This window comes from Ammospiza caudacuta, chromosome 1 (assembly GCF_027887145.1).
Source record: "Ammospiza caudacuta isolate bAmmCau1 chromosome 1, bAmmCau1.pri, whole genome shotgun sequence".
NCBI lineage: Eukaryota > Metazoa > Chordata > Aves > Passeriformes > Passerellidae > Ammospiza > Ammospiza caudacuta.
The window spans coordinates 37,074,439-37,088,003 of NC_080593.1; the positions used below are offsets into that span (position 1 = coordinate 37,074,439).

The 13,565-nt window shown below is 39.1% G+C and overlaps 1 protein-coding gene across 3 annotated transcripts in view; it reads right to left on the minus strand.

The window, feature by feature from the left end:
• Nucleotides 1-13,565, minus strand: part of SATB1 (SATB homeobox 1) — a 72,974-nt gene that overhangs the window by 17,195 nt on the left and 42,214 nt on the right. For all 3 annotated transcript variants that reach the window (XM_058805945.1, XM_058805951.1, XM_058805940.1), the window contains exon 9: nt 9,251-9,406. In XM_058805945.1, coding sequence (XP_058661928.1) covers nt 9,251-9,406 — 156 coding nt within the window. The remainder of the gene's footprint in view (nt 1-9,250; nt 9,407-13,565) is intronic.

Consider the following 13,565-nt stretch of genomic DNA (forward strand, 5'->3'; position numbering starts at 1 on the left):
TTTTCATAAGATAATATTTAATTTTTCATTATCTGTTTTCAAAAGAAATATGGGAATATTTTAATAAAAATACTGATTAATTTTCCATTTCCAAAAATTTCTAAAGACTTTGGGGATTCTTTTTTAAAAAGAATCTTTTCCCCAAAGGAAGAGGTACAGGGAAGGGTTAGCAAGGAGACAAAATCCATGTTGAAAAACTTTGGCAGAAAATTTTATTTCTTCTAAATTTAGGTAGCAATGAAGACTACATTTTTTGGTTAGAAGCTCTTCTTAAAGTGAGGTGTTTGCTGACATGTTATTTTCAAAACCAGCACAGTAGGATGACTTCTTTAATAAATGGGCATAAACCCCAGAGATCAGAAAGTCTCAGAGTGAGTGACAAACCCCTGTGTGGTATCTGATTTCTTTGCCAAAACAGGGAAGGTTTTTAATAAAGGTCAAAGAGAAATAATCTCCAAAGACAGCAGTGTCTCTTTCCCCTGTATGTTTACTCTTTTATTTCACCCCTTTACAGCTAAAGGCAGACCTTAACACACACACGCACACACAAAAGGAAACAACAACCAAAGAGAAGGGGAAAAAAAAAACCAGCCTGAAATTTTAGTTACACCACATGTGGTTTTCATTTGTGAAAAATGAACAAGCTGTTTGTGGTTAAACTGTCTAATCTGCTGTTATCAATCTAGCACTGCATTCAAGATTTACAGGATACATCAGCTTCTGTGCCACATTAGCTGTAAAAGGGAGAGGGGGTGGGAGGAAAAAGGAGGAGGAGAGAGTTTATCCTGAGGAATAATATTTCCAATGCAGCCACACTCACACTACATCTGGTTGTGCTGGTAGCGGCAGTTAAATTGAAATATTTCACAGCGTGTGTCAGAAACATGCAGAATGGTAATTATGACAGATCTGATTAAGCCTGAGTGCCACTAGCTCCCTGGCCAGCTCCGGTTGTGCAGGTGTGACCTTGTGCGTGCCTGCGTGTGTAAATAAAATTAATTACAAGCGAGAGGGCGAAGGCTTCGGTGACATCACAAAGCGGAGAAACTCCCAAGGGGGAGACCTAATGGAATATTTTCCCTCAGTCTAATAATACAGTTCATATTGACTTGAGGTAATTAGTGGGATCATTAAAGCAGTTTTCCCGGCGTATTTGGCTGCCTGATCAGATTAGTGAAAATGTTCTTCAGAACAAGCCCTGTGTGGTCTGCCAGAGAAGGAGGAAATAAAAAGCAACAAAGCATATTTTGGAATGATAAGCAGCGCTGGACTTTTTTCACAGCATTTTGCAGGGCCAGTCCTGGGAGCCTGGGTGCCTGACTCTCCTGACCAGTTCAATCCTTCATCCCAGGTGCATATGCTCCTGCTGCACGTCACCCGAGACTTTCAAATTTTTGTTCTGCTATACTTCAAAACTATGCCATCCCTATCCCTCAGTGCTTAAAAAAATCAGATAAAAGGCTTGAAGGATCACAAGCCCTAGAAGAAATACATGAAAATAACTGGGGGAAGGAAGAAGAATAAATATGTGATCAGATCCTCCCCACCTCTCCCCAGAAGTCTAACAGAAGCCTGAAGGACTGGTTTGAGGATCATTAATGTTTTCATTTCCTAACAAGCTTACCCCAGCAGAAGAAAAAGGGGGAAAAAAAGCAAGAAGTTTAACTATGATATAAAGTCTTGCACAGTAACAGAACACAGAGCCCTAATCAAGAAATGGACCATTTGTTTAAAAACAGCCTATTGAGCATGCTCTACCTTGCAAATGGAATATGCCAAGCTCTGTCACAGATGGCAAGCTTTGACAGTTCCCATCCGTAGCGTCGATACTCGACAGTTCAGCACAAGATCAGTGACATTCTGTCTCATTAGAGCCACGCTAATTATCACAGCTAGTTTCAGGGGAAACCATGTGTTGCAATGGTCAATTTGAAGGAGTCTGTGCATCAACAAACTGGTAATAAGGATCAGACACCTTATTATATGACAGCATGCTGCCTATGATCTGATTTACTGAATCAGAGGTACTGAGGCAACACTGAAGCCTGATGGGTTATGGAATCGCGTGTACACAATGAGTAGCTGAAATATGCTTTAAAAATAAAAGGGAGCTATATAGAAACAATACAAATAAAAAATTTAAAATGGTGAAGTTATAATACAGAGTTTTTTCATTTGACATTCAGACATGCAGAGATGTTAGAGATCTTGTCAGCCAGTTTTATCTTTAATCAAATCATATAAGATAAATAATTCAAAATGAAAACTGTAAAATTATGGATTATGCTAAATTATAATTCATTCCATACTCTGATTTTTCAGTTTCAATAACATGTACCAAACATTCCTTATGTTGTGCCGTCTTGATGCTTTAACATAATTTTATATTTTGTAAAGAGCTTTCTCTTCTTGGCTCTCTTTTTCCATTTGTACATTTAATGACTTTAACTTGTACTTCTCTTAGCTTCTCTCACTCATTTATGCTCTTTCCACCAGACAAAATCCATCCAACCAAAACCCCCCACTCTGCTGTTCCTGGACACCTGCGGGCCGCATCCTGCCAGGCACTCAGCGGTCCCAGCGCCTCCCAGGGACGCGCCACAGGCTGCGGCCGTGAGAGCGTTAAGCATTAACTCCCAAGCAAAGCAGAGCAGGGCAGGTGTGCACTGTATCCCTCCAGGGAAGCTCTCCTCAGGGCTCAAATATACTCCATCTCCTGAAGCCCCTACCAGTCCTTTAAACGGCAGCATTTGAACAGCTCCTGCTGCCACCCGTCTGGCTGGGAACCTCCAGCCTCAGCTGATATGACCCCTCGTGTAAAGCAGGCTCAGGAAGTACTCTTTTTCATCAGTGTGTCAACAAATCTAGCCTTTGCCTAACGTGTTGAAAGGGATACCTGGCTCCAAGGTGACGTGGGCAATTACATGCTGATGTGAACCACCTTGAAGATTTTAAGGTGGTTTCTCTTCAGTGCATCTTTGTTGATTCATGAAGCTGCCGTCTATTCTTTATTAGGGGGAACCCAAGGCTCACTGAAGTCTAGCCACTCCACCAAAGCCATACCAAAAAAGTGGGATATAGTCAGGATCAATGCCAGCCTTTTCTTGGGTCTCCCACGGTCAAGAGATATGAGAGTCAGCTAAACTCAATTTTTCTACTCCCCTTCTGAGAAGTATTTTTTTAAAAAAAGCTATGGAAATTTCCTGAGATCTTAACCTTTATTTCTGAGAGGAGATATTGTAAGAGGGACTAGGACATGGGGCAGAGGAAGGACATGGAACATTAATTTTTTTCCCCTACCAGAAACCTGAAGATCCTTTTTCCTCTGACCTGGGCAAGACAGAACACACTATGACTCTGTAACTCGGTATTTTGTGAAAGAAACAAATCAGCTCTATCTGCCAAGTTTCACAGTTTCACTGAATGACATGCCGCTTTATGGGGCAATTCTCGATCGCATGCAAAAGCCCATCTTGCTTTCTCAGTTCACACTCTTCCTCTTGCATCCCTGCCGACACCCGATCCCACCCGACTCCTGCTGCTCATGGCACCTCTTCAACTGCCAGAGCAATCACCCCCAGGCAACGAGGGGGGAGGAAAACAACATTAAAAAATTATAAAAAATAGATGTTGTTGTGTGTTTTTGCAGCTAATGTTTTCTAACTACTGTATCTCGCCTTTGCACCGGGGTGAGGGGTTTATTTCCAGGTGGACCTGTGAAACAACAGACCTCAGAGTACATTGTGTTTCCACCTCGCGTCTCCCTGTGCAGCATCCCCCCCTGCTCCACAGAGAATCCATTGTACACTGAGGTTGGGGGGGAGGGAGGGTGGGGGGGAAGGAGGTTTTTAAGCCAAGATTTAAACCCAGGAAGTGACTCAGCTGCTCTGAGGGAGACAAAGGCAGGAGAGAACTTGACTGAGAGCAGGGTGATGGGCAAAGGACTGAGCCCCCTCCTGCCCTGCAGGTTGCACCCCTCAGGGCAGCCTGAAGTGCAGTGCCCTGAGGAAACAGCTTTGGAAATAAATTTCAAGATCCCCTCCTAAAGCCACATTGTTATCAGAGGGTTACTCTTGGTGATAAAAAGGTTTCTTTTCCTCCAGCTGGAAAATAGTTGAATAGATTGTTCTATATCTGCGGTAATGGCATGTTACATCTCTGTGCCAGATCCACAATACCGTGCTTGTTCAGTGTGGGAAGCTGTTTAAAAATGACTTTCCTATTAGAGTATATAGCTTAGTCTCTAGATGGAAAAAGCCAGATCAAAGATATAGCATTTATAAAACTGCTGGTTAAAAAGATAAAAGTGAGATAACAGACATCAATTTTTCACTATAAATCTCTAGGTTTACTACAACATTAAAATTTCCAGTAAAAGCAGGGTTTTATATACCTGAACTCTAATGGCCTATTCTGAAAATATTTATGTCAGGAAAAGCATGGTATTTGCATGCCAAAAGCATTTTTAGTGCCAATGTTTAGCATTCCCTTCCCATTTAACTCCTTCCCATCTACTCATGAGTGCTAGATGCTCTGCCTAGTGCCTACCCATAGGATCTCCTATGCAGCCTCCTGGAAGAGAACACTCCTGGTGCATAAAAAGGCAAAAAGTCAACCCCTTCTAATTAAATAGCCACTGTATAAAATACTTGCTGGATGGCTCAGGATGGAGTCTCTAGCATGTTCTGAAAACCATGATTTTACCTCCACACTTTGTATGTGAAACTGCTACTAACCAAAGCAAAAGACAGGGACGGAAGAACAGGAAACTGGGCAACACAACACAACAGCTCAGAAGTAACAGGTCAGAACTACATCATTAAATGAGGTTTATAAAGGTATGGTGGTACTCTATTAGAATTATTTTCAAATCTAAGCATGATTCTGTGAGAACCAAGAGTCTCACCCTCCACATACAGGTATTTTCATTTGGTGAGAAGGGAGGGCATTCAGCACCTCTGGGGCCATAACGAGCCAGGATTGCAGGATTGACTGCAAAAGAGTATTGATTTCACCCATTTATTTCACTAGAAATTAAACTTCTTTAGGTAAAAAAAGCAGGCTAGTGGCCTGAAACTGTAGTGCATGGGACTCTCAGAGGTATGGAGCTTGATATTACTGCAGTTTTTGCAAACTGTAATTTCCTAAATTTAAGAAAACTTTAGCAATTTAACCTAATTTTCAGCAAAGTATTGCTTTCTTCCCTGCTTCATACTAGCATATGCAAGCCACAGCTTTGCAGGATAAGCCATGACATAAATCTAACTTCTCAAAACATAGCAAACATACAGAAACGCTACAAGTCTCTACCTGCCTTATCTCTCAGGGCTCTTAAGTATGGGGGTTTTGTTTGCTTGTTTATCTGTTTTTATGGAATAAAATTAGATTTCAGCATCTGTCACCATCAAGACAAACTCATCCCTGGATCCCACATGAGAACATCGTAACCACTGCAGAGTTACTGAACCATGATACCTTAATGATCATTATACAAATCAACTGGTTTTTTTCTTTTTTTTTTTTTTTTTAATAACAAAATTAAGAATGTGCTTCCTTAAGTAGTTTAATCAGACTTTCAGGCTACAAATTTAATAAAAACCCAATATGATGAAATTGTAAAACTAATGTATGCCACAAAATTTTACGTGTGGATTCTTTTAATTTAGAGTTATTCAGGTGTGCTGATTAAATTTTAGCAAATAATACTGTTGGTATTGCCACTCTGCCATTAAGAATCAACAACCTGCAAGAAGAGACAAAACACTTGGTAAACCTCTGTCTTCCTTTTGTGTGCATTTTTGCAAAGCTTTCTTTTCAACATAATCTAACAAAAAACCCATGCAGGCCTATTAGAAAGACAACCTACAATAAAACCACAAGATTTTAAACAGGGGCATTACGTGCTTTGCCAATTAAAGTTCTAAAACCCTCCAAAGATACGATGTATTCCAGGAATTTGAATTGTAATATCTTCCTTAGCTCCTCAGTATAATCATATTAACTTTTGAAGTATGTATTTTGAATTTAACAGATTTTTAAATTATTCTGTAGATAATATATCAATCCTTAAAAACATAGAAACTTCAAAAATATACTGAATGTATGCATTCCTGTATGGGAAAAGCATTCAACAATGGAAGGAATGTCCTAGCTGTGTCCCCCAAATCCATATACCAGATAGGCCCTTTCCTTTGGGAACACTAACAAGTTTCCAGCAAAGTGCACCATGAAACTTCAAGCAGACAAATCATCTCCCACCTGAGTCAGAAAATGAACTCTCTTAAAAGCACAGCAACCTCTGCCTGATCCCAGGACCTCTGCCACAGCAGGCCCCAGCACGCAGCTGCTTTGTTGAGCATCAGGTCCACATGCGGTTGGTCCTCTACAACTCAGGAGGATTTAAAAATAAAACTGTTAATCAACACATTATTTTCTAAGGTGCTTCCTCCAGACTTTTCATTGTAATGAAGTGATTATCCCAGGATTTCCAGTTCCACTCTTGCCAAAGGCACTAACACAATGCAAGGGAAGATGCTCTTTTTTACCTTGGTGCTACCCAAATAGAAACTCCTGTAGCGCATCATTTAGTAGCAATTCTGTACAAAGTGCTCTAGTCAGCAGAACATTATCTGCAGTCTCCTGGCTCAGGCAAGCCCAGCCACCTTGCAGATGCTGGCTCCTTAGACATCCAATCTAATGCTGCCCCAAATCAGTTTATTAGGGAAAAAAAAGGCAAGGCCTTCTAGGCCTTTGTCCCCTCACAGAGCTGGTTTAGGTCACATATGGTTTTACATCACAACTCCAGACTGCACTCCAAAATTAATTAAGTCCTTATATCCAAAATAAGATAAAATCAATAATGTTCAATTTTAGCAGTTTTTAAAAACAAAAATGTTAATCAACACATCATTTTCTAATATGAGTCCTTCAGACTTTTCACTACAACTTGGGTTATCTCAGGATTTCCAGTTCTGAGTATGGAACCAATATCTCCAAACTGAAAAAAATATCACAAAGAGATCTCTCTCAAGAGAGGTTCTCTTAGAGAATATGTTTGAACAAGCCTCTTTTTTGCGCAAGGGAGACTTTTTTGCCCCAAGAAATGTTTACTTGTACCACTGAAGAGCTCCAATGAAGAATCTTTTACAGTACATGCACCTCCTTTAGTATAGGTGGCAGTGCTACATATTGAAAGATTATTAATTGGGTTACTAACAGTCAGCTAGTTCGAGAAGACCCAGCACATCCTAATCTACCTTGGAGGCTACTTCTGCAAAGCAGCTTTCCAGTACAAATGACACTTTATTTAACTACAGACCTGAAAGCATGCTAGACACATAAATTAACATTGCTGAAATTGGTGGGAAAAATAACCCCTGGGAACACAGGTATAATCACCAGAGTAAAATGGAAAAGAACTATGTGTTTGATGTTGTTTTCTGTACTTAGTAGCAAGGTTTGTACAAGAATCTAGATTTTATATCAATGCTCAACTAACCCTGCAATCCTCTGGAGGCTTTCAGGCTTAATTTTGATTGCCTGTCCCTCTGAAAGTCAGCACTGAAAGAGCTGATCCACCTAGAAATTTTAAGGCTTTGCACTTAAATAAATGCACTATTGCACAAATCAGATTAGAACAAAATTATGTGGGCTGATAGACTGGCTTCATACCTTAGCTTTACAGAAGAATGCAGTGGAAAGGGGAAGGTGCAGAAAACGGACAGTTCTCTAACCCCAAGTTTTGACATGTAAATAAAGACATCTGAGGAGCACACAGGTTGGAAGCTGCTGTAACATTCTATCATAATTAGAAACATTTCAAGAGCTCTGTAATTTCCAATCAAAATTACAGTAATTTCCGATATACAAGCCATGATTCATGACAGAATTTTTACATTCCATGGGAGATTATAGTGGCCTGATGTATGACACACTGAGTACAGCACTAACATAAACAATTCAGTTTAATGTTTAAACAGCACTTGGTGTTTAGAATCCCACAATAAAAGAAACATATTATTGTTGAAATTATCACTTTGACAGTGATTGAAGGGTAGGCAGGCATGTGGCCTATAAAGCTATAATTTTTACAGTCCACAGCTTGAGTTTAATCATTTTGATACAACATTTCCAAAATATCCCTTTAAATGCTCCTTACACCATATAACTTAAGAGACAGCATCCTTTCTGTACTATGAACTCCAAAATGTGAACAGCACAGAAGTCAAAAGTTAAAGCCTTGTTAAAAAGAAAACCAGCACTAAAATGCTGATTGCCCAAGAAACATCAGTCTAACTGAGCTTCACTAGCTTTCCCTGGAAGATGCTGAATTTTTCTATGAAGTAATTTTAGAAAAATAAAGAAGTAGTGATAGTGTATTTAACACTTAATCTAATATGAAAATTCAACACTTGATTTCTTTCAACCATTTCTTTCAAGCATATGCCTTTCTCATTTTTCTATATGTTTTTCCTTTACTTCTTGAATACATTCTCACTTAAATCAATGCATTTGTGTACTCCAGTGATCTTTCTCAGAAGACATGTCATTTATGATAATCACAGCCAACAAGTGCCCACTGATTTCCCTCTTGCCACTAAACTTGACAGAAAATCTTCAGTTAAAGAAAAAAGAATAGGAAACCACAAAACAAAGGCTTAAAACTGAATATGCAATATATATGTATGCACGCAAGCAGGTAACCAAGCAGACATTGTGTTCGACAAAACTATACTTTTTTTCTCAGCTATAACTTGTATAACTGAAATTTTTTGGGGTCCTTTTTTTGTTGGTTTTCTCTTTTTTTGACAGTCCACCTCTCATGCCAGTCTCACCAGTGGGTCTGACTAAATTATTTTTTGCAAAAAACCAGCACCCCAGCGTTCCTCATTGCAGCACATGCAATTGCAAAACAACAAAGCCTCAAGATGAATTTGGCAGCAATACCCAGATCTTGACTGCAGCTTTTGCCACATCCACACCAGCTCAGAACTGATGAACCTGATCCCTTCTGAGCCACACCAAGATCCACGGGCACACAGGGAAGGTGTCTGGCTGGTGGGCAAAAGGGAGTGAGACATCTCAGGAAGCTGCTTCTCTACCCAGAGGTTAGCTCAGACTCAGCAAGGAGCTCTGAGTTGCTGTACTGAGCTGATACACTGACCCAGCTACCCATTTAAACTCACATAGAAACTGATCTGGGGGAATAACTGCACAGGAAATGGAGCTCTTTGAGCCCTGGGAATTTTACCTGGCTTTTGGTTGCCGCAACCTTCGCAAACAGTGCTTGGGACACCTTAGCTCTCTTCATTTCCTGCTGAATCTCATCATAAATGGAAGCATTAATGTTCATGGAATTGTTTTCTGGTTTTCCATTCCTCTCTGTAGCAATAGTAGCAGTTTTGACCTAGAAAATATGAGACATTTTTCATTATGAAAAAGTTATTTCCTCTCTTTCCCTCCCTAAGTAGTTCCCCTTTGCATTTTATTCCTTCTATCCAATCTTTCTCTGATATTCCTTCAGCATTTTGCAGAATAAACATTATAAGTTACCTATAGTTCCAGCAACTGGGAAACAGGAAAATTCTGTGCATTGTAACAGGTGCATCTGAAATTCAAGTTACCATTAACAGACCATTGCAAATTTCAATGTCATAAATTAGGTGGAAACCTGTCAAACAGTCTTATAGAGACTTGTGAACCCTTACATGATTTCTTTGCCCCACACAAATTAAGTAAAAATTGTAAGTGCAACATAAAAGAATCTCTAATGAAATAGAAATCTGACAGATATATCTTGATTCCTGTCTTATGCCCAGTACACTCAAATGCATGATAATGTTGAAAAGTTGTGTCTTAAGATTGAATTTTTAAAAATTTGTCTTATCAGTTTGATTCTTAAGCTGTTTTTAAGAGACAATTTAGAATAATGCATACTTTAACCACTCCTTCATGAAACCAAGATAGGACTTTCTTAAAGCTACTGATTCTAGTTGTATTTCGCTTACATACACCAAATATTTACTCTTCTTGCAATCCAGATTAAGTAAACACCAAACATGTAAACAAGACAGAGTGATTACAGTACCACCTTTATGCTGCATCTGCAGCATTAAGAAAAACAACAAAAAAATACATCAGTAGCGACATGATGTGCAGGAGACTATCCTTTCCTTCATCCTCTGGAAATGATGGAAGTGATGTTTCAACACCAAGCATCATCCCACCAAGGTTAGACTGCAGTTTCTGCAATATCAGTTGAGAGGTACAAAAAATCAGCAGGTACTCAGCTTATCCTACAATATTCTCAGTAGTTTAGGATAACGTCTGTCTTTAGCAGTTACTCTTGCAAGGCTTGCTCAAGATTAGTGGACCTAATGAGCCACTAATCCTAAAGTGGATCAGAGGAAAGGAAAACTGGATTTCTGCCGAGAACCCACAAGGTGATGATGCAAACAAAATCAAACCTTAAGATTTCAATTCAAACATACTGACTCATACAGAGGTTACTGAGAGCTGAATTAATTTGGTTATTCTGAAGTTACACAGCTAGTTGAAGACAGCCATTCAGCCTAATTCAAGGTCTAATGGACAGAGCCTGGCACTTCCAGAAGGTGATTCAGCCTACTCTTAAGTACATGTCTGAACCCACACTTTCACTCTCAGTTTGATCCAGTGCAAGTCAGCTTCTTCCTGTGCTCTGAAGTCCCTTGAGGTTCAAAAGGAAATCATGACAACATGATAATTCATCTTCTAATCTCACACTCTATGAGCATTCATATGTCACAAGTCTCACAATATGGGAGTCAAAGGGTTTGGATGAGAGATGTACTTAGGCAAATCAGCAGTCCATTTTTTCCTAGAAATGCCATCCTCAGTTTGTGTTAGCTATCTTCCATAGTGCTTTTAATATAAAATAATCTAGTCCAGAAACTGGGAGTGCATGCCACTTTTGCTGAACATGATTCGTCCATCAGGCTTTTCAGGAACTGTGCTAACACATGCCCATTAACTACAAGGGGCAAAACTTCAGAAGAACAAGTTGTCCACAAACATTTCCTTGTCCCCATTCTGGCAGGCATTAGCACAAGGGTTCTAAGTAAAAATGGAAATGGAGAAAAATACCAGAAGGTGGCATAGAGTTATTAATATGATTTTTTTTTCATCTGAAAACAATTAGTACTTTGCAGCCATGGCCTTTTCTGTAATGTGATATTTTACCAGCCACATTGCACAAGAGGGTGGCCAAGCCTGGAACAAAGGTTGCTCAGAAACATTTGAGGCACCTGGCAGCAGGGAGGGAGGATCAGCACCATGAAACTCTCTCCTTCCCACTGCAGAGCAGGAAAAGGTAAGCCTCACACCGGACAAATCAGTACAGGGTTGCAAGAGCAGGTGCATCTCCTGAAGATCATACAGTGAAATAATTTAAAAATACAAAATCAGTGGCAATTTTATAACTTTTAAATAAGAAGGATGTGCCAGAAGATAACTGACAAGTGGTGGGGATGTTAAACATACAACCGTAGACAGACTTATCTCTGTGCATCAGCCTAAGCTAAATTAGGGAATGAAAAAGTGATGGCTTTGTCAAGACACCTTCTTGAACCTTGGGCTTAAATTTTAGGAAACAAATTTCAGTCCTTCCCCCCAAAATAATTTAAACTTGTAACTAATCTTTAAAAGACCCAAGGGGAAGATGAGAAGATGAAGGTATTCAGCTAGCATACACTAGTTTTTGGGAAGGAAACACTTTGCTCTTGTGATCTTGATCAAAATGTGTCTCTTTGGTAAGCACACTGCCTTTTTGATTGCTCCTGAGCTTCAAAGGACAGCTTCATGTTGTAGCAGTACTTCACAGAACACTTAACTGAGCTGTGAACACACAGATCATCAAAAGCCATCACACACCCATGCTGTAGACATAATTTAAACTATGCTACTTGGTCCACACTTCTCAGTGTCCAGTTTAATATGGATATGCATTTAACCCAGGGAATTACTGAAAATCCTCATTTTGGTTCGCAAATCACATCTATCTTTATAGAGGTACAATAAATTCAACAGCATCTAATATGTCATTAAGTTAAAACAAACTCCTATTGCCTTCTGTTGATATTTAATCAGGGAACACTAACTGAATTCAGAAAACACTAATAACTGCATCAAAAAGCAGTATTAGCCCAAAGATCTTCAGGGGAATAAAGTCTTAAAGTTATAAAATGATGGTTTGGGGATTACCAAGAGTTGTGGTTCTCAGTCATATCCTCTCCCTTTCCAATTCACTTCATTGGCCAAGTATAAAAATTCTTTTCCTGTGTCTTAATAATTTCTCTTCAAAGATAGGTGAAGACTCTGGCTGGTCTAGATTGACTATTGGTCTGCTCTGGTCTGATGAATTCCATGCAATAATGTCAATTAACCTCTTGGAGAATATCCATACATATAACTGTTTCATAATTTATACATAAGCAGCATCTAGGCTGTTGTGTTGAATTTAGAATTGAGTTCAAGACAGAGGCTGTTTGAAGCTGGGTTGAAAAAACACCCTCCTCCTCAAAAAAACCCAACAGAAAACAAAAAAGCTCTCAATGGTGCAGCTCCAGGACTTGAGAGAGGAGGTGGAAAAAGTATTCATTTTGGAGAGAAAAACAAAACAAAATATAATCTCTCATCTCATCCACACTTAAGCACAACCTCCCACCCCACCCACACCTACGTTTTCTGTTTAGGAAAGAAACCATAGATAAGCTAATTCTTTTTTTTTTTTTGACAGTAACCAAATATTGGAAATACTAACTGAAGAGGGGAGCATTATTTTACAAATGTAACACACTGAGAATCAGGAATTCATTTGGCCATCTTCCTATCACCAATCAATCTAGTCTTCTAAGAATACTTGAAAAAAAATAACATATCCATCTCCTCCTGGCCTACCCAGATATATCTTCTCATCAAATAAGACTGATTACAGCAGCAAGAAGTTCTGGATTAATTCAGTTTTCCAAAAAAAGGGTAAGTTGTCATAGAAGGAATAACCAGCATGAAGAGGTTTTCACAAACATGGAAGCTCATTCCTTCCCCATTGAAACTGAAACAAAAAAATCTTATATAACACATTCTCATAACTACTGTTTTAGCTTGGGAACAAAAATCTTCTTTAATCCTGGTTTAGTTTTTAATATTACATTGTACATTAAAATTCATAAAGTAGTTCATTCCAGGCAAAACAAACTACTTTTCAGTTCTGCTCTGCAAATAGCAGAGGAGGTACAATAAATGCTGTTGCTTTCAGAACAGCTTTTATCAGGACAAGGTTTACTACTCCATTATTACAGTGGCGCCTGGAAGTGCAGTAATAGTTAAGTGTCAGGGTTTCCATTAACTCTCTTCCATGGTGGTTTTTGTGGGGGTGGGAGGAGAGGACTGCATTTATTATTTTGTTCATTTTACTTTCATTAAAATGCAACTTGGCACAAAGATTTTCAACCTAAATCTAAAATTTTGCCAACTTGAAAATAAAAATTTTGCTGGTGGTGATGCATGGCACATGCATATGGGACTAG